The sequence below is a fragment of the Nylanderia fulva genome, unplaced genomic scaffold, assembly GCF_048542155.1.
Source record: "Nylanderia fulva isolate GAGA-0341 unplaced genomic scaffold, ASM4854215v1 Scaffold404, whole genome shotgun sequence".
Lineage (NCBI taxonomy): Eukaryota > Metazoa > Arthropoda > Insecta > Hymenoptera > Formicidae > Nylanderia > Nylanderia fulva.
The window spans coordinates 72,421-96,677 of record NW_028190482.1 but is presented as its reverse complement, the minus strand read 5'-3'; the positions used below and the strand labels follow the sequence as shown (position 1 = coordinate 96,677).

The following is a 24,257-nucleotide window of genomic DNA, read 5'->3' as shown; positions in this document are numbered from 1 at the left end:
CTAAGCGACAACTAAACTGTGCTCTGGTTTGTCTTTCGAACGGTCGCGTCTGTTGTTTTCTAAACTGATTAAGTCTCTTATTGTCGCACACAGTAACATAAATATAAATAATCGAATACGAGGACGAAACGACAAGGCGCATTCGGCAATAACATGATAGCGCGACACGTATAATACATCTTGAAAATAATAATTGCACGCTTACAATATGATGATATATATAATCGTTTTGACGGTGATAACGGGCGCTCTAGGCCTCTATTTTTATTTCTTGAAGAATTTGAATTCTTTCAAAAAATATAATATACCGTACAAAACATCATTGCCCATGTTCGGAAATATGGCACTATTGATCTTCGATCCTAAATCGTTTGTCGATTTAATCAAGAAAATTTACAATTTACATCCTGAGGCTAAGTACGTCCGCATGTTTGATTTGTTCGGGCCAGTTACAGTACTCCGTGATCCCGATCTTATTAAATCTATTACGTTGAAAAATTTCGACTTATTCCCGGACCATCGCACCATAATCGAGGAACACCAAGAATCCTTATTTGCCAAAAATCTTTTTGCTCTCAAAGGAGAAAGATGGTGGCAAATACGGTCTTTATTGAGTCCAGCTTTCACGTCCAGCAAGATGAAAAGTATGTTTAAACTGATGTCGGATTACGCTGTTAAATTTAGCAACTATTTGATACAAATGCCAACAAAAAAAAGGATAATGAATATAAAAAAACGTTTTTACGAGATACACAAATAACGTTATAGCTACTTGCGCCTTTGGTGTCAGTTTTGATTCTATGAGAAATCCGAAAAACGAATTTTACGTTTATGGTAGGGAGGCAACTAATTTGAAAGGTATTGCCTTTCTAAAAATATATGTATATAAAAACTTTCCTTGGCTGGCAAAAATTCTTAAATTAAGACTAATTCGTGAACAGATAGCAGTTTTTTTTCGAAATCTCATAGAAAGCGCCATAAAAACTAGAGACGCGAACAGTATCGTTCGTCCGGACATGTTGCAACTGATGATGGAATCCAGAGATAAAGAAAGCAAAGAACTGTCTGTTGAAGATATGGTATCTCAAGCATTCATTTTTTCTTTGGCGGCTTTGATAGCACTTCGACGTTAATGTATTTTGCCGCTCACGAAATCGCGGTGAATCAGGAAATACAAAAAAAGCTTCAAACAAAATTGATCAGGTCTTGGAAGAATCAAATGGACAAGCACCATACGAAATGATTAATAATAACATAGAATACTTGGATGCAATAATTAACGAGGCTTTCAGAATATATCCACTGCAATAATGGACAGAGTATGTGTGAAGGAATTTGAGTTGCCTCCGACGTTACCAAGAATGAAATTTTTTATTATAAAAAAGGAGAAGCTATGTGGATACCAGTTTACGGTGTTCATCATGATCCACGACACTTTAACGAGCCTGAAAAGTTCAATTCGAACGATTTCTTGATGAGCGAAAAAAAAAAGATTCTCAACTCAGGAGTTTATCTTCCCTTCGGGATGGGGTCCTAAGATGTGCATTGGTAATCGATTCGCTTTAATGGAAACAAAAGTTTTGCTGTTCATTTATTCGCACGTTGCGATTTGAAAACTTGCGAAAAAACACCGTTATCGCTCAAGATCGCTAAGGGCAGTTTTCAATATGCAACCCGAAGGTGGTTTTTGGCTGAATGTGTCACCAAGAAAAATTATTCATCATACTATTGCTATCGATGGGAAACATTAACACTGTAAGAAATTTTATTATTGTATTTTTAACAATATCTTAAATTGTAAAAATTGAATAATTTTTGAATAAATTTAATTTTAATAACAACTTAATTTTTAGTATTTATTTTTAATATTATATTAGAAAATTCTTTCTGATATTTTGGTTCGTCAGTATTTATTGTGATATTAGAAAAAAATTATATTCTTTATTTGTTTCATTAATTTTTCACAACAAATATGCAGTGGCAATCTTAAAATATTAGGTCATTGGATAAGTTATTCTATGGTATTTTTGAGTAAAATTAAAATTAACATACTTTTATATATAAAAAAGAATAAATTCCCAAAATTATTAATATCAGTCACTAGTATTTAAATAGGAGTTGTAGAAATTAATCGACCAAACTAGCGAGTAAATAATTTATTCAGCTTCACGACGTTTCGACCATGTAATTGTGATCCTTATCAAGTAAAATACTAAAATATTTTTATTACATAAATAGTTATTTGAACATGATTTCGATTGGAATAAATTTAACATTTTACATACGGAAAAACACTTAAGGAAGAGAGAGAGTTAGCCGAAATGTTTTATATTAAAAAACTTAACAACAACATAAACTCACAGAAGGATACGGAGAATCTTAACGAGGTTTATAACAAAATAATTGAAGTCGTGTAAATATTCTTTTTTAAAAACATATTAGAATCTAACGATCCTTCGACGGGTTATGATGTTTAATGTTTCGCTTTGTTCTATTGATTGCCTTATATAATTTCAAGAAATGTTACTGACTCAATTTGTATAATAATGTGTTAACTTTAATTTAATTCATTGTAAGTATGGTTTCCAGTTTATATTGATATGTTTATTTGTGAATTTCTGTACGTTAATGACTATTTATGTAACAAAAATATTTTAGTGTTTTACTTGATAAGAATCGCAATCACATAGTCGAAACGTCGTGAAGCTGAATAAATTATTTACTCGCTAGTTTGGTCGATTAATTTCTACAACTCCTATTTAAAAAAGAATTTATTTAAATTCAAATATATTGGCCATTATTATTTATAACATATTACCATTTAATGAGCAGCTTATCAATTCCAAAAGGGATCTTCATGAAATAGAGCCTTTTGAACATTGTCATTGAAATTCAAAAAGCCGCTAATTAAAATCCGGATCTCATCTTCGACATTCAAATTTTTAATTCAAAATTTTCAGAACCATAACTTTTTAACTGACGTTTACAACATTCTCTCCTAATGTATTGCACATATCTTTCGTAGCCGCAGTTGCATTTTTAATCTTTTTAAATTCATAGAGCATACAATATCTCAAATAAATTATATCAACTTCATGTTTATGTGTAATGATTAAGCAACAAATGAATGTAAATTTTGGAAGCACGTGATCTTATAGAAACAATATCAGATAGTATGCGATCAAGCTAAAAGCGCGATTTTGAATACACTAGATTTAGCGCTTTGCGCGCGCCGAACAAATTTTTGCTCCGCGTGTACAAATTTTAATTAGCCGAATTTCAATTATATACATAACTCTAATTCCCGAATTTCTATTATACATATACATAATTCTAATTACATATACATAATTCAAGTCTAATTACATATACATAATTCAAGCTATGTACATAATGGAAATTCAAGAATTAAAATTATGTACATAACTTGAATTCCCAAATTTGAGAATTCAAGTTATGTACATAATTTTAATTCTTGAATTTCCATTATGTACATAACTTAAATTTCCAAATTTCTATAATTTTTACTTGTCGAATTTCTATTAAGTATAATTTCAGTTATTTACATAATAGAAATACGGCGAATTAAAATTATGTGCATAATAGAAATTCAAGAATTAAAATTCGACAAATTAAAATTTTATTAAAATTAAATACATGATATAAATTTAGCAAATTAAATTATATACATAATACACACACACACATACACACACACACACACACACGAATTCAACATATTAAATATATATATATATATATATATATATATATATAATCGAAATATGGCGAATTAAAATTATGTACACAATTTTAATTATGTACATAATTTTAATTATGTACATAATTTTGTTTCATCGAATTTCTATTGTGTGCATAATTTTGTTCGGACAAATCATTATAAGTACAATTAGATCCGATTTAATTTAATATTGCATTTTGAAATCTGTATCGTCGAATTTAATAATATTCGTCATTGAGTTTAAGAAAATATCAATCTTCCTAAATCTCTCGAGAACGGCCGTTATGAAAAGTCGAATTTTAAGCAAATATTCTCGGTAAATGTTATCGCGCTAATTTCTATAGATACCGTTCTCCGCGTACTTGTTTGCGCGCTTTTTTTGTTGTTTTCGTGTTCACATTACAAAGGACACCTATGTCCTCTATATATTTATATGTATTTTCTCCTTTATATTTCTGTACTCTAGATATTATAAATCTGTCGAAACTGTTCCCCCTCTTTATACTTGTTTGTCAAAATTCACGAACTGCCGTTCGCCGACGAATTCAGTCGTCTCTCAGCGTTCGATCAGAATAAATCGATTAACACGACAAAATTCTCCTCAGATCACTTTCCTATCCACCTCGAGATATTTCGACGTCGCCAGTGCCGGATCTCGCGTTTCTCTCAACAATTTTTATTCTTGAAAGTAGTAATACTAGGCGGGTTCTGGACCAGGGGCAATGAGGGGGGTGAGGGGCGGGGGGGTTTTCGGGGGCGAGAGGGGTGACGTCACGCAGAGGAGGGGGTCTTATCAGCAGATAAGCTTATCTTATCAGCTCAGGTTACCTGATAAGAGGCTCATGTTACATAATATGTTTATAAACAAAAGATAAACATTCCAGCGATATCTATTACAAGATAAGATAAACATTCCAGCGATATCTATTACAAACAAGATAAGATAAACATTCCAGCGATATCTATTACAAACAAGATAAGATAAACATTCCAGCGATATCTATTACAAACAAGATAAGATAAACATTCCAGCAATATCTATTACCCATAATAAGGTAAAAAATTCTAGGTAATCAAATTCTAAGAATTATTAATGGCTGCCGCTGAATCCAGGCTTGGATCGAGCGCCGACAATTAGATATTTATTACAGCGATATCTATTACCCATGATAAGGTAAAAATTCTGCGAATGGCTGCCGCCGATTCAGGCTGAGCGCCGACATTCAGATATCTATTACTAAGGGGGTTGTGTTTCGTCATCTAAACTTTCTCTGAAGATAAGATAAGGTTCAGGGTAATCAAATTCTAAGAATTATTAAGAACAAAAGGGCTGCCGACAATCAAGCGGGTTGATATTTATATTTCTAAGAAATATCAGCGGGGGCGAACAAGTTGCTGCCTGCAACCTCGCAGCTTGCGACATGTTTTCGCGAGGGATTGCATTTCACCCTCGTGGTACCTCCCCCAATAAGCGGCGGTTCTTTATTGTTTATCTTAGGAAGAAATACCAGCGCCGATAACCAGCTGCTGCAGAAATTTATAAACAAAACAAGCGCAAAAAATCTACGTCATCTAAATTTTTCTCGTTCGTACGTTGACGAACAAAGGGTTGATCGGGATATATAATGAAGACCGATGCCGCTGCCGGGCCATAGTACCACTGGCGAGCGCACGCTCTCTTCATTCGGGGTGCAAGAAAAAAAAGTTTAGTGTACAATCAAAGTAGTTATTTCTGTGCAGTATAAGTGAATTTTTGCAAAATGGAAAACGTTGAGCGCGACCTGTTGGAGCTTTCCCGCCAAGTCGCTACCTTGGGCGAATATTTCGGATGGATGCAAAAATGCGAAGAATTTATCGAAGATCTGGAAGAACGCAGCCGTGCCAAGCGTCCGCGACTGTCGATTGGACATAGGCAATCTTTAGTGGCGAGAATAGCGCGACTCGAGGGTGCAAAGGTGCGCTTGCAGAGACGGTCGGTGAATCCATACCTAGTGGCGGCGGATTTAGTGGCGGTGGCAATAACGTGCAAAGACTCGTTTGGCGCGAGATCGATACAGCGTTCGATAGCCGTATACTGACCGGTGCGGTAATTAACGCAGACTATATCGAACCGCGTCAATTTTTGGAAAATGCCACAGACATTGTAGTCGAGAACGTGGAGAATGTGTTGCAGAGACATGCCAGTGTAAAAGTGAACACTGTTTTCAACGGCGAATTTGTGTCCGGTGACAAGCGCGCCAATAAAAGTATTAACACGAGAAACTGTGAACTCTTTCGCACGCCCGATGTACGCGAGTGGTACGAGCGCCGCGTAATCGAGCCCACGCTAGCATCGCTAGAAGAGTTCCAGGAACGCAATAGCGGCTGGCCATTGTCGCGGATAATAGATTTGACTGTGAATGTAAATAAGTACAATCCTATGCGTGCGGGATGCCACGTCAAATTATCGCACAAAATTATAGCAAAAAGAGCGGTTGTTAATGTGCGATCAGCGGACAATGCGTGTTTCGCATGGTCGGTGGTGGCCGCTCTGTACCCCGCTGAAAGACATATGGAACGAGAATCCTCCTATTCGCATTACACCACAGTGCTGAATCTCCAAAACATTGAGTTTTCAGTGACTGTGAATCAAATTAAAAAATTCGAACTTGCAAACGACATCTCCGTAAACGTGTACATCATCGAAAACGAGAACATCGTCCCGCTACGTCTTTCGGGAAAAAAGAAGGACAGACATGTCAATCTGCTGTACGCGGAGGACGAACATGGAGTGGGGCATTTTGCGTGCATAAAGAATCTGTCTCGCCTTGTCAGCTCACTGAGCAAAAAGAAATGTAAAAGATATATATGCGATCGGTAAGTATATATATATATATATATATATGTATATATATATTAAAATTAAATTATATTTAAAATAATTCTAATTAACGATCAATTAAAATTAATATTAATCAAAATTAATATTGGTCGCTAGTGGTGAAAATAAGCTTAAAAAAACTTGACTTCGACGTAACTAGCAAATTTTATTTAATTATTTCACGACGTTTCGACCATTTGGTTGTGGTCCTTTTCAAGTGAAATTTCTACAACATAATATTACACAATAGTTTTTAACATACGAAAACTCATTTAAGTGTTAAATTAATAAAATAAATATAAATTTTATAAACATACCCATCAATTAAACTGAGATTAACGTAACATCACACTGGTGTTATTTAAAATCGAAAGTTAAAAGTTAAAAGAGGAACACGTCCCATTGTTATGATGTTGAAAGTTAAAAGTTAAAAGAGGAACACGTCCCATCGTTATGATGTTTCGTCAACGACTAAATTTGAAACGCGCCACTGAACAATCTTTATTATTTTGTCGTAAATGTTTGTCAAATTCTCGGTGTCTTTCTGTAAATTAACCGTATTGTCATGCTTCTTTATGAAGAACATTTTAGCAATCTCTCTCTTTCTTACATGTTTCTCGTTTGTCACGTCCGGCCGTATAAATTTTTTCGTTTACTCCAAGTTCCTTAAACGCTATTTTAAAAGCGCGCCAAAGCCGGCCATGACGCTTAACTCCGCCTAGAAACTAAGCGTGGCGCTTCGTAGCGCCTAAGGATCTCCCACCACGGTGAGAGCCCCTACTCCGGAGAGTTCCCCCTCTCCAGGCCGCCGCAGGCCCGAGCCGCCGAAACGAAGGACCTCAGAGCAGTCCCGAATTTCGGCAGTTCTCTGCGCGACACCGAACAGTATAGTCGCACTCCTAAATTCTAACTCTAAGTCCAAATTCTAAATCCTAACTCTAATTCTAAAATTCTAACTCTAAGTATAATATTCTAACTCTAAATTCTAAGTCTAAATCTAAATTCTAATTCTAAGTTTTAGTCTCGAATTTTGTACTACTATACGAATAAATCAGTGTATTCATGTGTGAAAACTAGTGTTCAGTATTCTTCAAAACTTCCACTCCCGTGATAAAATACGATAGCGTTTAAATTTGTCATACGGCGTTTGAATTCAGAATAATTCAAACTGTGTTTGGAGCGGACCACCGTTCATCACAGTCAGAATTAACATTCTCAGCATTTGCCAAAATAAGGAATTGATAGTGAGGTCCGCCGCATATCAACCCTCCTTATTTGAGTAATCATTCAGAGGATGCATCAAATTCAATATGCCTAAGACGCGACGCGCAGGAAGGAAGAATCAATTACGAAAACTAAACCGACTTTATCGCGAATCAGCGACCGAGAAATATTCTCAATTCCTCGGAGTGGAATATCAGGCCGATCCTGAATACGAGAACATTTTCAACATTAAAAATAATAACAACGACGAACTCCTACAGTGGAAGTGCATACCAATAACGTTCCAACCACGACGCCTGCCGCCGCCAAACATCCCAGTGAACGACCCTCGCCGCACGCACTACCTCCAAGTACGAGCCGACACGATCAAGAAAGTGCTACTAAAGGTAAGTGAAATTCACGTTAACCTAAGGAATCGCGCGTGTTAGCAAATTCAGAGACGCTTCTACCACGTGGAAGAGAACATTCTAGAAAAATCTCCGACGCATTTTTCCTCTTTTCCATCGTCACTGCGGAAGCTATAAAAAAAAGGTCGGGCTATAAAACTAGGGTCGACCACCACATGCGGTGCCACCCTCGGAATTCTAACACGGAAAAACGCAAATAGTTCAATCTCTTAAAATCTTTGTGTCTCAAGAAATAACTTCGTAAATCCGTACAACAAAGTAGTCATTTAAACAATAATCAATTGAGAACACTTTCGATTTACCGACGTTACCGACAATATACCGACATACGTTCTTTTACCAACATTACCGACGATATACCGACATACGTTCTTTTACCGACGTTATCGACAATATACCGACATACGTTCTTTTACCGACATTACCAACCATATACCGACGAACGTTCTTTTACCAACGGGTTATCGACACCTTACTGGCACCTTACCAGTGTTTTACTGAACAATTACCGACGGTTTTGCCGACGACTACTGACTTCTCGATAACTGCCGAATTCACCGAAAATCTACGAGCGAATGACGCATTATCAATCCGATCACCTCAGTTCCAGCGCGAATAACCTCAGATCGCGGGTATCCCCGGGGAGAATCGCATAGATTCGCGTACCTGTAATAGCGATCGTGTCTCGTGGAAAAAGCCGAGCTCTGCATTCAAATTTTCGCAGCCGCGACCCCACGAGACGTAACACGTTATGTAAAATGGTCGGTGATTTCCAATCAAAGTTATGTCCAAAATCACATCTGTGTTTGCTCAAAACCGAATGATTAGACTCATGTAATTTAATATTGCTGGCATGTTCCTTCACTCTAGTGCATAAATGTCTTTTCGTTTATCCAATGTATGATGCATTACGTCGTGAAATAATTAAATAAAATTTGCTAGTTACGTCGAAGTCAAGTTTTTCTAAGCTTAAATTTTAATTAAATTTTTTATTTTTACAAATGTTTACACTATTTCGGAGCGGCGGATAAATTGCAGGCGCATACGGAAGATTGCGGGAAACTGAACGACTGCGCTATTCGGTTGCCGAGCGAGACTGACAAGTGGCTCAGCTTCGACAACTATACAAGGAAGGAGCGGCATCCGTTTGTAGTGTACGCCGACCTCGAGTGTGTTTTGGCAAAGACCGAAGATGCCAAGAATTATCAACACCATCAAGTGTTCAGCATCGCGTATTATGTACAGTGTTCGTACAACAGTTCGTTGTCCGCGTACAATTCCCGCCGTAGTGTCGATTGCGTTGCATGGTTCGCCGAACAGCTTAAAAATTTAGCAATTCGCATAAAAAATATTTTAACAACCAATGTTCCCATGGTAAATTTAACGCCTGACGAGTGATTAAAATTTCGCACCGCGACGCATTGTCACATTTGTGAGAAATCGTTTGACGAAAACGATACACGCGTCCGCGATCATTGTCACCTCACCGGGCGGTACAGGGGTCCCGCACACTCAAATTGTAACTTAAATTACAAAGAATCATTTTGTATCTCTGTAGTCTTTCACAATCTGTCCGGCTACGACGCGCATTTTATTATCGAGGACATAGCCACAGCGTTCGAAGGGGAAATCAAATTACTGCCGATAACAAAGGAAAAATATATATCATTCTCAAAAACTGTTAAATTGACGCAAGACAACAATGCGAAAAATTATATCAAATTACGGTTTATCGATTCATACATGTTTCTCAGCGCTAGTCTCAACAAATTAGCGTCATTTTTGGATAAAGATAAACTAAAAATTTTACATTCGGAATATCAAAATTTATCGACAGATACGTTTAATTTATTGACACGGAAGGGCGTCTTTCCATACGAATACATAGACTGCGTAGACAAATTACAAGACACACGTTTACCGCCGCGCGACTCATTTTACAGTTCCCTGACCGGTGACACAGTATCGGAGAGTGATTACACGCACGCCGAGACCGTCTGGAGCCGATTCTCCCTTCGAACGCTAGGTGAATATATAGCGATTTATATTTAAAAATGATGTCTTGTTATTGGCAGACATATTTGAAAAGTTTTGCGACAGTTGTATAAAAAGTTATGGACTCGATCCCGCGTATTATTATACTCTCCCCGGATATACATGGGACGCCATGTTAAACAAATATAAAATTTGAATTATTAACAGACATTGACATGGTAATGTTTGTCGAACGGGGTATACGCGGCGGCCTTAGTCAATATTCAGGTCGATACGCACAGGCAAATAACAAGTACATGCAATCGTACGACCCATCGAAACCCTCATCTTACCTCATGTATTTTGATGTAAATAATTTGTACGGATGGGCAATGTGTCAACCATTGCCGTATGCCAATTTTCGATGGGTCGACGATGTATCGAATTTTGATATATCATCTATCGCGTTCAATTCGTTTATAGGCTATGTTCTCGAAGTCGATTTAGAGTATCCGCAGCATCTTCATGACGCGCACATTGACCTAACGTTTTGACCGACGCGCGATAAGCCGCCCGGCAAGCGGAAGTATAAACTCCTCGCAACGCTTTACGATAAAAAGCGCTACGTAATACACTATCGTAATCTGCAGCAGTGCACGCGCCACAAGCTACGCATAACAAAAATATATCGCATACTACAATTCACGCAGTCAGCGTGGCTTCAAAAATACATCGAACTCAACACACAGTTTAGAACACAAGCGAAAAACGATTTTGAAAAAAATTTATATAAATTGATGAATAACGCGGTATTCGGCAAGACAATGGAAAATGTGCGCAATCATGTGGATGTAAAATTATTAACAAAATGGGACGGACGGTACGGTGAGGAGGCAATAATCGCGAAACCAAATTTTCATAGTACAAGCATATTTTCGGAAAAATTAGTTGCCATAGAATTACGCAAACTCGAAGTTAAATTCTACAAACGTCGGCATGTGCACACTCGACGTATCAAATGTATGTCTTTATGAATTTTACCACGAATACATGTCACCACTCTATCGTGACAATTGTAGAGTAATGTACACTGACACGGATAGTTTAATATATCAAATTAAATGTCAGGATGTCTATAAAAATATGAAACGCGATATCGCTCGATTCGATACCAGCGATTACACTGCGAATAATGTGTACGGTATACCGCTCGCGAATAAAAAGGTGCCGGGTCTGATGAAAGATGAGAATAATGGAATGATAATGACTGAATTCGTCGGGCTTAGAGCAAAAATGTATGCTTTGCGGGTGGACGGTAAAAAGAACACTAAAAAGACAAAAGGTGTCAAAAGTAACCGTCGTAGCGCGTAGTATAACATTCGACGATTATACGCGCTGTCTTAATGACGAGATTGAAATGACGCGTCAGCAGTCATGTATAAGATCAAAATTGCATAAAGTGTATACCATCAGCGAGACAAAAATTGCTCTAAGTCCCTACGACGACAAACAGTATGTCGTACCTGATTCGACCGACACCTTGCCGTGGGGACATTATCGAATACCGTTGTAAATAAATTATATTTATATTATTATGTAAGGATGTATTAATGAGAATTATATATTTTTTGTTATATATTTGTTATATATTTCATATATGTTATACAATATATAGTTATACAATGATTGAATAAAATACATTAAATAACATTGTTTTTATGTATCCAAGAGTTGTGCGAACTGTCGAATCCCAGCCATTTCACGTAAACCTCGTCACCCCTCAGTAGGTATACTATGGGGGTTCTAACTCAGGGGCAATGAGGGGGGTGCGGGGCGGGAGGGAATCGTTGGCGAGGGGGGTGACGTCACGCGGGGGGGAGGGGGTTTTATCAGTAGATAAGCTTATCTTTGTTTATAAACATATCAGATAACCTGATAAGGGGATCATGTTACCTGATAAGGGGATCATGTTACCTGATATATTTATAAACAAGATAAGATAAGGGGATCATGTTACCTGATATGTTCATAAACAAGATAAGATAAGATAAGCGGCGTCTTTGAGCGGTATCAAAGTTTTCATAAATTTTCTCCGAAAATCCAAGATAAGATAAGCTAAGTTTTCGAATCCAAGATAAGCGGCGTCTTTGTAAGGTATCAAAGATAAGCGGCGTTTTTGAGCGGTATCAAAGTTTTCATAAATTTTCTCCGAAGATAAGATAAAAATTCTGCGAATGGCTGCCGCATTTCGAGCGCCGACAATCAGGGGGGAGGGGGGGGGGTTGCGTTTCTTCTCCTTATACGTTATCTGTATATTTCTAAGAAATATAATCAAATTCTAAGAAGGGCCACCGCTTGGCATACGCCGACAATCAAGGGGGTTGCGTTTCTTCCCCCATACGTTATCTGTATATTTCTAAGAAATATAATTAAATTCTAAGAAGGGCCGCTTGGATCCGAGCGCCAACAATCAGTTCTCTGAAAATCTAAGATAATCAAATTTTAAGAAGGGCCACTGCTTGGCATACGCCGACAATCAAGGGGGTTGATACATGATCTATACATATATTTCTAAGAAATATCAGCGGGTAAAGTTTCAGGGCGAACAAGTTGCTGCCTGCAACCTCGCCGCTTGCGACCTCGCTGCCTGCAATCTCACCGCTTGCGGCCTGCGACATGTTTTTGCATGGGATTGTATATCACCCTCGCGGTACCTCCCCAATAAGCGGCGGTTCTTTATTGTTTATCTTAGGAAGAAATACCAGCGCCGATAACCAGCGGCTGCAGGAATTTATAAACAAAACAAGCGCCGAAAATTTACGTCATCTAAATTTTTCTCGTTCGTACGTTGACGAACAAAGGGTTAATCGGGGATATATAATGAGGACCGATGCCGCTGCCGGGCCATAGTACCACTGGCGAGCGCATGCTTTCCTCAAGGAAAAAAATAGCTGTGAGAAAAAAGTTTAGTGTGCAAAGAAGTTTTTTTGTAATAAGTGTGAAAAAATGAATTTTTTACAAAAATGGAGAACGTTGAGCGCGACCTGTTGGAGCGTTCCCGCCAAGTTGCTAACTTGGGCGAATATTTCGGATGGCTGCAAGAGTGCGAAGAATTTATCGAAGAGCTGGAAGAACGCAGCCGTGCCAAGCGTCCGCGTCTCTCGATTGGACATAGACAATCTCTGGTGGCGAGAATAGCGCGACTCGAGGGTGCGAAGGTGCGCTTGCAGAGACAATATGTCGGTGAATCCATGCCTAGTGGCGGCGGATTCAGTGGCGGCGGCAATAACGCGCAAAGACTAGTTTGGCGCGAAATCGATACGGCGTTCGATAGCCGTATACTGACCGGCGCGGTAATTAACGCAGACCACATCGAACCGCGTCAGTTTTTGGAAAATGCCGCAGACATTGTAGTCGAGAACGTGGAGAATGTGCTGCACAGACACATCGGTGTAAAAGTGAACACTGTTTTCAACGGCGAATTTGTGTCCGGTGACAAGCGTGCCAATAAAAGTATCACGAGAAACTTTGAACTCTTTCGCACGTCCGATGTACGCGAATGGTACGAGCGCCGCGTAATCGAGCCCACGCTAGCTTCGCTAGAAGAGTTCCAGGAACGCGATAGCGGCTGGGCATTGTCGCGGATAATAGATTTGACAGTGAATGTAAATAAGTACAATCCAATGCGCGCGGGATGTCATGTCAAATTACCGCAAAAAATTATGGCAAAGAGAGCGGTGGTTAATGTGCAATCAGCGGACAATGCGTGTTTTGCATGGTCGGTGGTGGCCGCTCTTTACCCTGCTGAAATAAACACGGGTCGAGAATCTTCTTATCCACATTACACAACAGTGCTGAATCTCCAAAACATTGAGTTTCCAGTGACTGTGAATCAAATTAAAAAGTTTGAACTTGCAAACGACATCTCCGTGAATGTGTACATCATCGAGAACGAGAATATCGTCCCGTTGCGTCTTTCGGAAAAAAAGAAGGACAGGCACGTCAATCTGCTGTACGTGGAGGACGAACACGGGCATTTCTCGTGCATAAAAAATCTGTCTCGTCTCGTGAGCTCGCAACTGAGCAAACACAAATGTAGTGTTACGTCTCGTGGGGTCGCGGCTGCGAAAATTTGAATGCAGAGCTCGGCTTTTTCCACGAGACACGATCGCTATTACGGGTACGCGAATCTATGCGATTCTCCCCGGGGATACCCGCGATCTGAGGTTATTCGCGCTGGAACTGAGGTGATCGGATTGATAATGCGTCATTCGCTCGTAGATTTTCGGTGAACCCGGCAGTTATCGAGAAGTCAGTAGTCGTCGGCAAAACCGTCGGTAATTGTTCAGTAAAACACTGGTAAGGTGCCAGTAAGGTGTCGATAACCCGTTGGTAAAAGAACGTTCGTCGGTATATGGTTGGTAATGTCGGTAAAAGAACGTATGTCGGTATATTGTCGATAACGTCGGTAAAAGAACGTATGTCGGTATATCGTAGGTAATGTTGGTAAAAGAACGTATGTCGGTATATTGTCGGTAACGTCGGTAAATCGAAAGTGTTCTCAATTGATTATTGTTTAAATGACTACTTTGTTGTACGGATTTACGAAGTTATTTCTTGAGACACAAAGATTTTAAGAGATTGAACTATTTGCGTTTTTCCGTGTTAGAATTCCGAGGGTGGCACCGCATGTGGTGGTCGACCCTAGTTTTATAGCCCGACCTTTTTTTTATAGCTTCCGCAGTGACGATGGAAAAGAGGAAAAATGCGTCGGAGATTTTTCTAGAATGTTCTCTTCCACGTGGTAGAAGCGTCTCTGAATTTGCTAACACGCGCGATTCCTTAGGTTAACGTGAATTTCACTTACCTTTAGTAGCACTTTCTTGATCGTGTCGGCTCGTACTTGGAGGTAGTGCGTGCGGCGAGGGTCGTTCACTGGGATGTTTGGCGGCGGCAGGCGTCGTGGTTGGAACGTTATTGGTATGCACTTCCACTGTAGGAGTTCGTCGTTGTTATTATTTTTAATGTTGAAAATGTTCTCGTATTCAGGATCGGCCTGATATTCCACTCCGAGGAATTGAGAATATTCCTCGGTCGCTGATTCGCGATAAAGTCGGTTTAGTTTTCGTAATTGATTCTTCCTTCCTGCGCGTCGCGTCTTAGGCATATTGAATTTGATGCATCCTCTGAATGATTACTCAAATAAGGAGGGTTGATATGCGGCGGACCTCACTATCAATTCCTTATTTTGGCAAATGCTGAGAATGTTAATTCTGACTGTGATGAGCGGTGGTCCGCTCCAAACACAGTTTGAATTATTCTGAATTCAAACGCCGTATGACAAATTTAAACGCTATCGTATTTTATCAAGGGAGTGGGAGTTTTGAAGAATACTGAACACTAGTTTTCACACATGAATACACTGATTTATTCGTATAGTAGTACAAAATTCGAGACTAAAACTTAGAATTAGAATTTAGATTTAGACTTAAAATTTAGAGTTAGAATATTATACTTAGAGTTAGAATTTTAGAATTAGAGTTAGGATTTAGAATTTGGACTTAGAGTTAGAATTTAGGAGTGCGACTATACTGTTCGGTGTCGCGCAGAGAACTGCCGAAATTCGGGACTGCTCTGAGGTCCTTCGTTTCGGCGGCTCGGGCCTGCGGCGGCCTGGAGAGGTGGAACTCTCCGGAGTAGGGGCTCTCACCGTGGTGGGAGATCCTTAGGCGCTACGAAGCGCCACGCTTAGTTTCTAGGCGGAGTTAAGCGTCATGGCCGGCTTTGGCGCGCTTTTCAAATAGCGTTTAAGGAACTTGGAGTAAACGAAAAAATTTATACGGCCGGACGTGACACCTCCCCCCTTAAAATAAAAATGTTGGAATTTAATGTTCCAACATTTTGGACTTAGTTTTCTATGCGCTACGATTAGGTTCACTGTCTGATTCGTTAATCGAAGGAGTTTGTTGTGTGGGCAGGGTTAAGGGTGTTTCTTCTTCGTTCGTTGGGGGGGGTTTCAGGTGTAGCAGTTCTCGTCCGTTGTCCTGTTCTCCGTCCGCTGATCTGCCAAGGTGTAGAAGGACGTTGGTCACCGAGGTCCAAATAGCTCCGAGTAGATGTAGACTCCATCCATACACCGAGTGGAGTGCGTACCCATGGATCAGGGTGTCGATGATTAATTTTATTAATCGTATGGTAACGAAGATGCCAAGTACTCCGGCGCTGGCGGATCCGAAGCTTATAAATCCCTTCCATAGCCTGGCTCCGGTATTTTCCGCTGTTCGGTCGAGAGATTTCTCGTCTAATAAATTCAGCAAGGAGAAACTGCCTGTAGGAATTTCCTGTCCCATTGCTCCCCTGGCGATTGTGTGAAGCATGGAGGGTTTTTCCACGGGGAACATGATATGGTCGCGAAGACGATCAAGATCTTCGTTCGTATAAATACCACTGGAAGCGAGTGAATCCGGGCTTACGTACTTCCATGAGGGTTTGGTTAAAGGCCTGATAGTAGGCGGTGCCACCGACTCCACGGGTTTCGGTGTTAGTCTATACCAGGTGTTGTGTATTTGGTATAGAGTTGGTAATAATTCATTGCAATCCCTCGATGTTCCGGCTTTAGTAAGTATCTTCGATCTTGGTAAGAGGAAGAGTGACTTATTTTGATGAGTGACGGGGAGTTCGTTGTAGCACTCCTCGGTAGGTCGTAGGCGGCATTTGACAGGTATACACTTGATGAGGTGTATAACTTCACCTGCAGTTATGGCGGTATTACCTGGAGACTTCATTATTCGATGCGCCATTTCGTCAGGTGCTATGCTTGCTAGAAAAAGTGCGTTGAGGAGGATCTGCCTTTCCAGTGCACATTTTTGCTCCATAATATCCTTGTATAGTTGGGTCAGCTGGGTCTTCAGGTGTTTCTCGACGTATATAAATTTTGAATTCACATATGTGAAGATGTCGAGGTTGTCGATTCTGACCTTGGAACGGCTTTTGAATGTCCGCTCGGGCCTCGTTTCGAGGATACACAGCTTGGGATGTTCCGTTCGCCAAAGGTTGTATCCGCATACGTTGGTCTCGGTTGTCCTTGCTAATGCGAAGGTTGTGTCACGCGCCGTGACTGTATAAATCGTTGGCGCTTCCTCTTGGGGAGTGCTGGGCGACAATCGATATGCTATTCCTTCGTAGAGGACATCGTATCGTCCAAAGTGACAATTGTCAATTGGCAGGATTGTCCAGAAGGTGGAGGCGCCGTCGGCATCAATGCATTCGCCTGTCGTTACGGGACAGCGAGTGCCAAATGGAAGTATCACTTCATTGTTATTGTATCCAACGGGCAGCTCCAATTGTCGTATCGTGATTCGTACTGAGGCTTGCACGATCACGTCGTCCCATGAGCCGTATGCGTCGCTGAACTGGGTGCCGCTGCATTTTCCGTCTGTCTTAACTGATCCTGCGAGTGTCATTGCTCTTAGGTTTGTTGCATTTGGCTTAATCCCAGTAATGTGCTGGTTAACTCCTAGGGATATGGTCCCTGTTTCGTGCAATTTTCGGCATGTGTCTGCCGATACTTCGTGGATATACTCCTGTCTCCCGTTCTGTACCGCTGCTATATGAGAGTGCATTCCGCAGTAAAATATAGTCCGGTCTATCTCGATTTTGCATTGGTAGGCGGGAGTATGCACGAATTCACTGAGTTGGAGTAGTTGTATGTAGACTTCCTCCTTCTTAGGTTCGATGCTGTCGGTTTTACACTCTTCGATATCTAAGAGGGAGAGTGTGGTGATGTTCAGGCGCCGTCCTCCGCAGTCGTATCCGATTAGTCCGCTGGATAGTGGGGCCAGGAAGGCCATGCCCAGGATGAATGCGAGAGTCCTCATCTTAGCGTGGTTGGTTGATTACTGGCCCGTCCTCCGTTGGGGCGTTTGAGATATATTCGTCTTTGGAGTGGGGGTCTTCAAGGGTGGGGGCTTGATGTGGTGAGGGCTTTAACTTGTCCATATGTACAGTTTTAGTCTTACTATTGCTTATAGCTAACTTAACGTTATTTTTACCTAGTATCTTTATTATCCTATAGGGACCTGTATATTGGTCTCCTAATTTCCCTTTGTTAGGTTCCTTAAGTAAGTAAACGCTATCGTTAATCTTAAATTTACGCGTATTGATTTTCTTATCGTAGTATTTCTTACTTCTATTCTTAGCATTATTTAAGTTTTCGCGTGCGGCTGTTTGGGAATCGCGCAATTTGTTGAATAGTGTGGTTAAATATTGTGTATAGCTTTCGTTAGTCATGCTTTCGATGTCCGGGTCGCTCGAGGGGACCCGCGCGATTTTCCCGAAAATAAGTTCGTACGGAGTGTATTTTGTACCCTCATGTACGCTCGTATTATACGAAAACGATGCTAGTTTTAAAATTTGATCCCATTCACTATTTTTATCAGCAAATTGCTTTACCCATACAGCACAGATTATTGCAATTATATTGCAGCAACGTTGCAATGTTGCAAGTTGCAATGCAACATTATAAAGACATTGTAGAGATATAGGTGCACAAAATTCTAGCACACTTGTAGCAACATGACATTAATATTTCGGAAATATTACATGTAATCCAAATTCTATAATTTATATATTGTAATATATATACATATACCCAGCAAACACCAAGTTACAGCTATATAATTGTTAGTTGTAATTTCCCAATCAAAAATATAATACGTGTATTATAACAATTATATTGTTGAGTGGAAAATTACAACTAACAATTATATAACTGTAACTTGGTATTTGCTGGGTATAATACTGTAATAAAATAATTTTTTGCAATATTGTACAATAAAAAATGTTAACAATAATCAATAATTTTGTTAATAACATTAATATTAATTTATTGCAATATTGTTGTAATATTTTGTTGCAATCTTCCAAAAAGCGGACATTTTAACATTGCTGCAATTCAACAGCAATGATGTAGCCACATTTTGCAGTGAATTTGCAATATTGCAATATTGCGGTGAAAGATTGTTGTAATGTTTTTGCAATCTATCGGTGCTGTATGGGCAGATATTCCCAGAGTACCTGGTGTGATCGTTCTACCGATCCGTTCGCTTGTGGTCTGTACGCTGTGGTCTTACATTGCTTGATTTTAAATTTTCGGGCTACTGTCCTCATGAGGCTGTTTATAAAGTGTGAGCCCTGGTCGGTGAGGATCGCTTTTGGTGCGCCGAATGTGCAAATGAGGTCGTTAGTAAATGCTTCTGCTACTTGTATCGCTCCTGCTTGTCGAAGTGGGATCGCAAGGGAGTATTTGGTTAGCAGGTCTTGTATAGTTAGGATGTACGTATTGTTTTGTTTCGTGGTTGGGAGGGGACTCATTATATCCATGGAGACCTTTTCGAAGGCCGAATCGGGGGTGTCGGTTAGGATCATTGGTTGCTTAGTTTTTACGCGAACCAATTTCTTTAATTGACACGCGCGGCAGTTTTTGACGAAATTTTGGACATCAGTTTTTATACCGCTCCAAGTGTAGCGTTTTTTAATCCTATTGTAAGTTTTGGTAATGCCCTTGTGTCCTGCTACCGCGGAACAATGATTTTCGGCAAGAATTTGTTCCCTTTGGTCCTTCCCGGGGACCGTTATGTCGTTCGTACAAATAAATATTCTTATGTCGATTTCGTCTAGTATTTTAATTAAGAGGTTATATATCGTATTCCAATCTACATTGTCAACGTTGCCTTTACTGATCGAGATCGATTGCAAGCCCAATTCTCGGATAACGTCTAGTAGCGAGTGTATTGCTTCCTTTATTATTTCTTTTTCGGTAACGCCGGAGATTCTTTCCTTTACCGCGAGTGAAATTACGCGTCGGGTGCCCTCGCGACTTACCCTTGCCCTGCCCAAAGCTGCATCTCTGGTCATCGGCAAAGAGTTCGCTACTTGCAATATTTGGGCTCCCTTGTCGATCGGTGTTCCTTGTTGCGTTATGAAAATGACAAGGTTATCTTTCCGGGTCGCGAAATTGTCCGGGATATTTATCACGCGGGGCCTCACGGCGGCCCGTGGAATGAAAGGACTGTTTACGTTTTTGAATAACTCCTCGCTACTGGAACTGGAGTTGCTATCGGTTTCGTTTTCCGAGTCGTTGTCCTCGCTGGAACTAGGGGGCGAGTTTGTTTCCTCTGATTTCGAATTATCGGGGGTCGGTGAGGGACGCTGTTCGCCGCAATCCAGCTTGTTTGTGATTCGTGGAGTTTTTGCGCCTCGTTTCTTCTTGGCGGTGAATAGAGATTCATTGGAGTCGGACAATCTTTGTATTTGTGAGAGAGGGAGGACTCGTTCGATTTCGGGCATAGGATCTGGGGTAGGATTTCGCGAGAGGGCGTCTGCATTGGCGTTTATTTTTCCTGCTTTGTATAATACCTCATACTCGTATTCTAATAGTTTTAGACGCCATCGGACAAGACGGGAAGATGGATCTTTTACTGTAGCCACACCAAAGGTTTGTGATCCGTGACCAATTTAAACTTCTTACCGTATATGTAAGGCCTGAAGAAATTTACGCTGTAAACTATTGCTAATAGTTCCTTTTCTATACTTCTAATAAAAAATTTATACGGCCGGACGTGACAGTAGAAAATTTATTTGTGATCGGTAAGTATATAGTAAACTTAAATTATATTTAAAATATTTCTAATTAAATTTTTTATTTTTTATTTTTTTTTTACAGATGCCTACATTATTTCTATTCTGAGGACCAGTTGCAGGCGCATACGGAAGATTGCGGGAAACTGAACGACTGCGCTAACCGGTTGCCGAGCGACAAGGACAAGTGGCTCAGCTTCGACAACTACACGAGGAAGGAGCGGCTGCCGTTTGTAGTGTACGCCGACCTCGAGTGTGTTTTAGCAAAGACCGAAGATGCCAAAAATCATCAACACCATCAAGTGTTCAGCATCGCATACTATGTACAGTGTTCGTACGACAGTTCGTTGTCCGCGTACAATTCCCGCCGTAGTGTCGATTGCGTCGCATGGTTCGCCGAACAGCTTAAAAATTTAGCAATCCGCGTAAAAAATATTTTAACGACCAATGTCCCCATGGTAAATTTAACGCCTGACGAGTGGTTAAAATTTCGCACCGCGACGCATTGTCACATTTGTGAGAAACCGTTTGACGAAGACGATACACGCGTCCGCAATCATTGCCACCTCACCGGGCGGTACAGGGGTCCCGCGCATTCAAATTGTAACTTAAATTACAAAGAATCATTTTGTATCCCTATAGTCTTTCACAATCTGTCCGGCTACGACGCACATTTTATTATCGAGGACATAGCCACAGCGTTCGAAGGGGAAATCGAATTACTGCCGATAACAAAGGAAAAATACATTTCATTCTCGAAGACTGTTAGATTGACACAAAATAATAATTCGAAAAATTATATCAAATTACGGTTTATCAATTCGTACAAGTTTCTCAGCGCTAGTCTCGACAAATTAGCGTCATTTTTGGATAAAGAAAAACTAAAAATTTTACATTCGGAATATCAAAATTTAACTAGTGAAAAATTCAATTTATTGACACGGAAGGGCGTCTTTCCGTACGAATACATTGACTGCGTGGACAGATTACAAGACACACGTTTACCGCCGCGCGACTCATTTTACAGTTCCTTAACCGGCGACACAGTATCCGAGAGTGATTACGCGCACGCCGAGACCGTCTGGAGCCGATTCTCTCTTTGAACGCTAGGCGAATATAGCAATTTATATTTAAAAATTGATGTCTTGTTATTGGCCGATATATTTGAGAATTTTCGCGATAGTTGTATAAAAAGTTACGGACTCGATTCCGCGTATTATTATACTCTCCCCGGATATACATGGAACGCCATGTTAAAACATACGAATATAAAATTTGAATTATTAACAGACATTGACATGGTAATGTTTGTCGAACGAGGTATACGCGGCGGCCTTAGTCAATGTTCAGGCCGATACGCACAGGCTAATAACAAGTACATGCAATCGTACGACCCATCGAAACCCTCATCGTACCTCATGTATTTCGATGTAAATAATTTGTACGGATGGGCAATGTGTCAACCATTGCCGTATGCCGATTTTCGGTGGGTCGACGATATATCGAATTTTGACGTATCATCTATCGCGTTCGATTCGCCTATAGGCTATGTTCTCGAAGTAGATTTAGAGTATCCGCGGCATCTTCATGACGCGCACATTGACCTACCGTTTTGCCCGACGCGCGATAAGCCGCCCGGCAAGCGGGAGTATAAACTCCTCGCAACGCTTTACGATAAGAAGTGCTACGTAATACACTATCGTAATCTACAGCAGTGCACGCGCCACGGGCTACGCATAACAAAAATATATCGCATACTACAATTCACGCAGTCAGCGTGGCTTCAAAAATACATCGAACTCAACACACAGTTTAGAACACGAGCGAAAAACGATTTTGAAAAAAATTTATATAAATTGATGAATAATGCGGTATTTGGCAAGACGATGGAAAATGTGCGCAATTATGTGGATGTAAAATTATTAACAAAATGGGACGGACGGTACGGTGCGGAGGCAATGATCGCTAAACCAAATTATCATAGTACTAGCATATTTTCGGAAAATTTAGTTGCCATAGAATTACGCAAACTCGAAGTTAAAATCTACAAACCAATCTACGTCGGCATGTGCATACTCGACGTATCAAAAGTATGTCTTTATGAATTTCACCACGAATACATGTCACCGCTCTATCGTGACAATTGTAGAGTAATGTACACCGACACAGATAGTTTAATATATCAAATTAAATGTCAGGATGTCTATGAAAATTTGAAACGCGATATCGCTCGATTCGATACCAGCGACTACGCCGCGAATAATGCGTACGGTATACCACTCGCGAATAAAAAGGTGCCGGGTCTGATGAAAGATGAGAATAACGGCGCGATAATGACCGAATTCGTCGGGCTTAGAGCAAAAATGTATGCTTTGCGAGTGGATGGTAAAAAGGACACTAAAAAGGCAAAAGGTGTCAAAAGTAACGTCGTAGCGCGTAGTATAACATTCGACGATTATACGCGTTGCCTTAATGACGAAATTGAAATGACGCGTCAGCAGTCATGCATAAGATCGAAATTGCATAAAGTGTATACCATCAGCGAGACAAAAATTGCTCTAAGTCCCTACGATGACAAACGGTATGTCGTACCTGAGTCGACCGACACCTTGCCGTGGGGACATTATAGAATACCGTTGTAAATTATATTTATTATATTTATTATATTTATTATATTGTGAGGATGTATTAATGAGAAGTATATATTTTTTAAATAATAATCCTTAAGGTTGCCAGTAATAATTAATAAAAAACCACTCCTCAATGTTTAAAGTCGACCAGACTGGCAGTAATTTATTATAAATAATTATTTGAAATACAACAACAACGTTTCGGCTGTCATTGCAGCTTTTTTTAAGTACATCTATAAAAAGTTCAATCAAAATAATTATAGATCAATCAAAATAATTAAGAAGCAAATTTGAACACATTTGTCGCAAGTATTATGGGGTTCGGAATCCATTGATAAAAATAGATTACCGCAAATGGATTGTAAATATCAGCAATCGTCGCGTTCCGGATTCGGTGATGAGGTTTCTCAGTTTGGGTGATAAGTTTGGCGTACCCATTTGTAGAAGTAATAAAGATGATAGGAAAATTTCTGCATTAGAAAACATAAAGAATATTGAAGTTAATCATAGGAAGTTTCCCAGTGACAACCTGGATAATTTGAGATTTTCGATAGCGAGTTCGGTACACAAGTTTTTGAGTAAACAAAAACATGTATGTTACATCGATAATTACATTTGTAATAGATACTCCGACTGCTCAAAATTTTTGAAATCTAACAAAAATATTTTTGCAACTAAAGCTGATAAAGGTCTGGTTACTGTACTGATGGACCGGACAGACTACGTTGAGAAAATGAATTTTTTATTGAAAGACGATTCTACGTATAGATCACTTAATAGGA

The 24,257-nt window shown here is 39.9% G+C and overlaps 2 protein-coding genes and 1 pseudogene across 2 annotated transcripts; all 3 read left to right on the top strand.

Moving 5' to 3' along the window:
• Positions 1-211: 211 nt before the first annotated feature.
• LOC146721848 (cytochrome P450 9e2 pseudogene) lies at positions 212-1,751 on the top strand (annotated as a pseudogene).
• A 3,751-nt stretch (positions 1,752-5,502) lies between these two features.
• On the top strand, positions 5,503-15,611 carry LOC146721847 (uncharacterized). The gene is given in 5 exon segments (XM_085486200.1): positions 5,503-5,718; positions 5,721-5,777; positions 9,272-9,472; positions 13,228-14,274; positions 15,579-15,611. Coding segments are annotated over 5 exon segments (1,554 nt in total).
• A 7,264-nt stretch (positions 15,612-22,875) lies between these two features.
• On the top strand, positions 22,876-23,517 carry LOC146721846 (uncharacterized). The gene has a single exon (XM_085486201.1). The coding sequence runs from the start codon at positions 22,912-22,914 to the stop codon at positions 23,485-23,487; it is 576 nt and encodes a 191-aa protein (XP_085342327.1). The 5' UTR covers positions 22,876-22,911; the 3' UTR covers positions 23,488-23,517.
• The last annotated feature ends 740 nt before the right edge of the window (positions 23,518-24,257 follow it).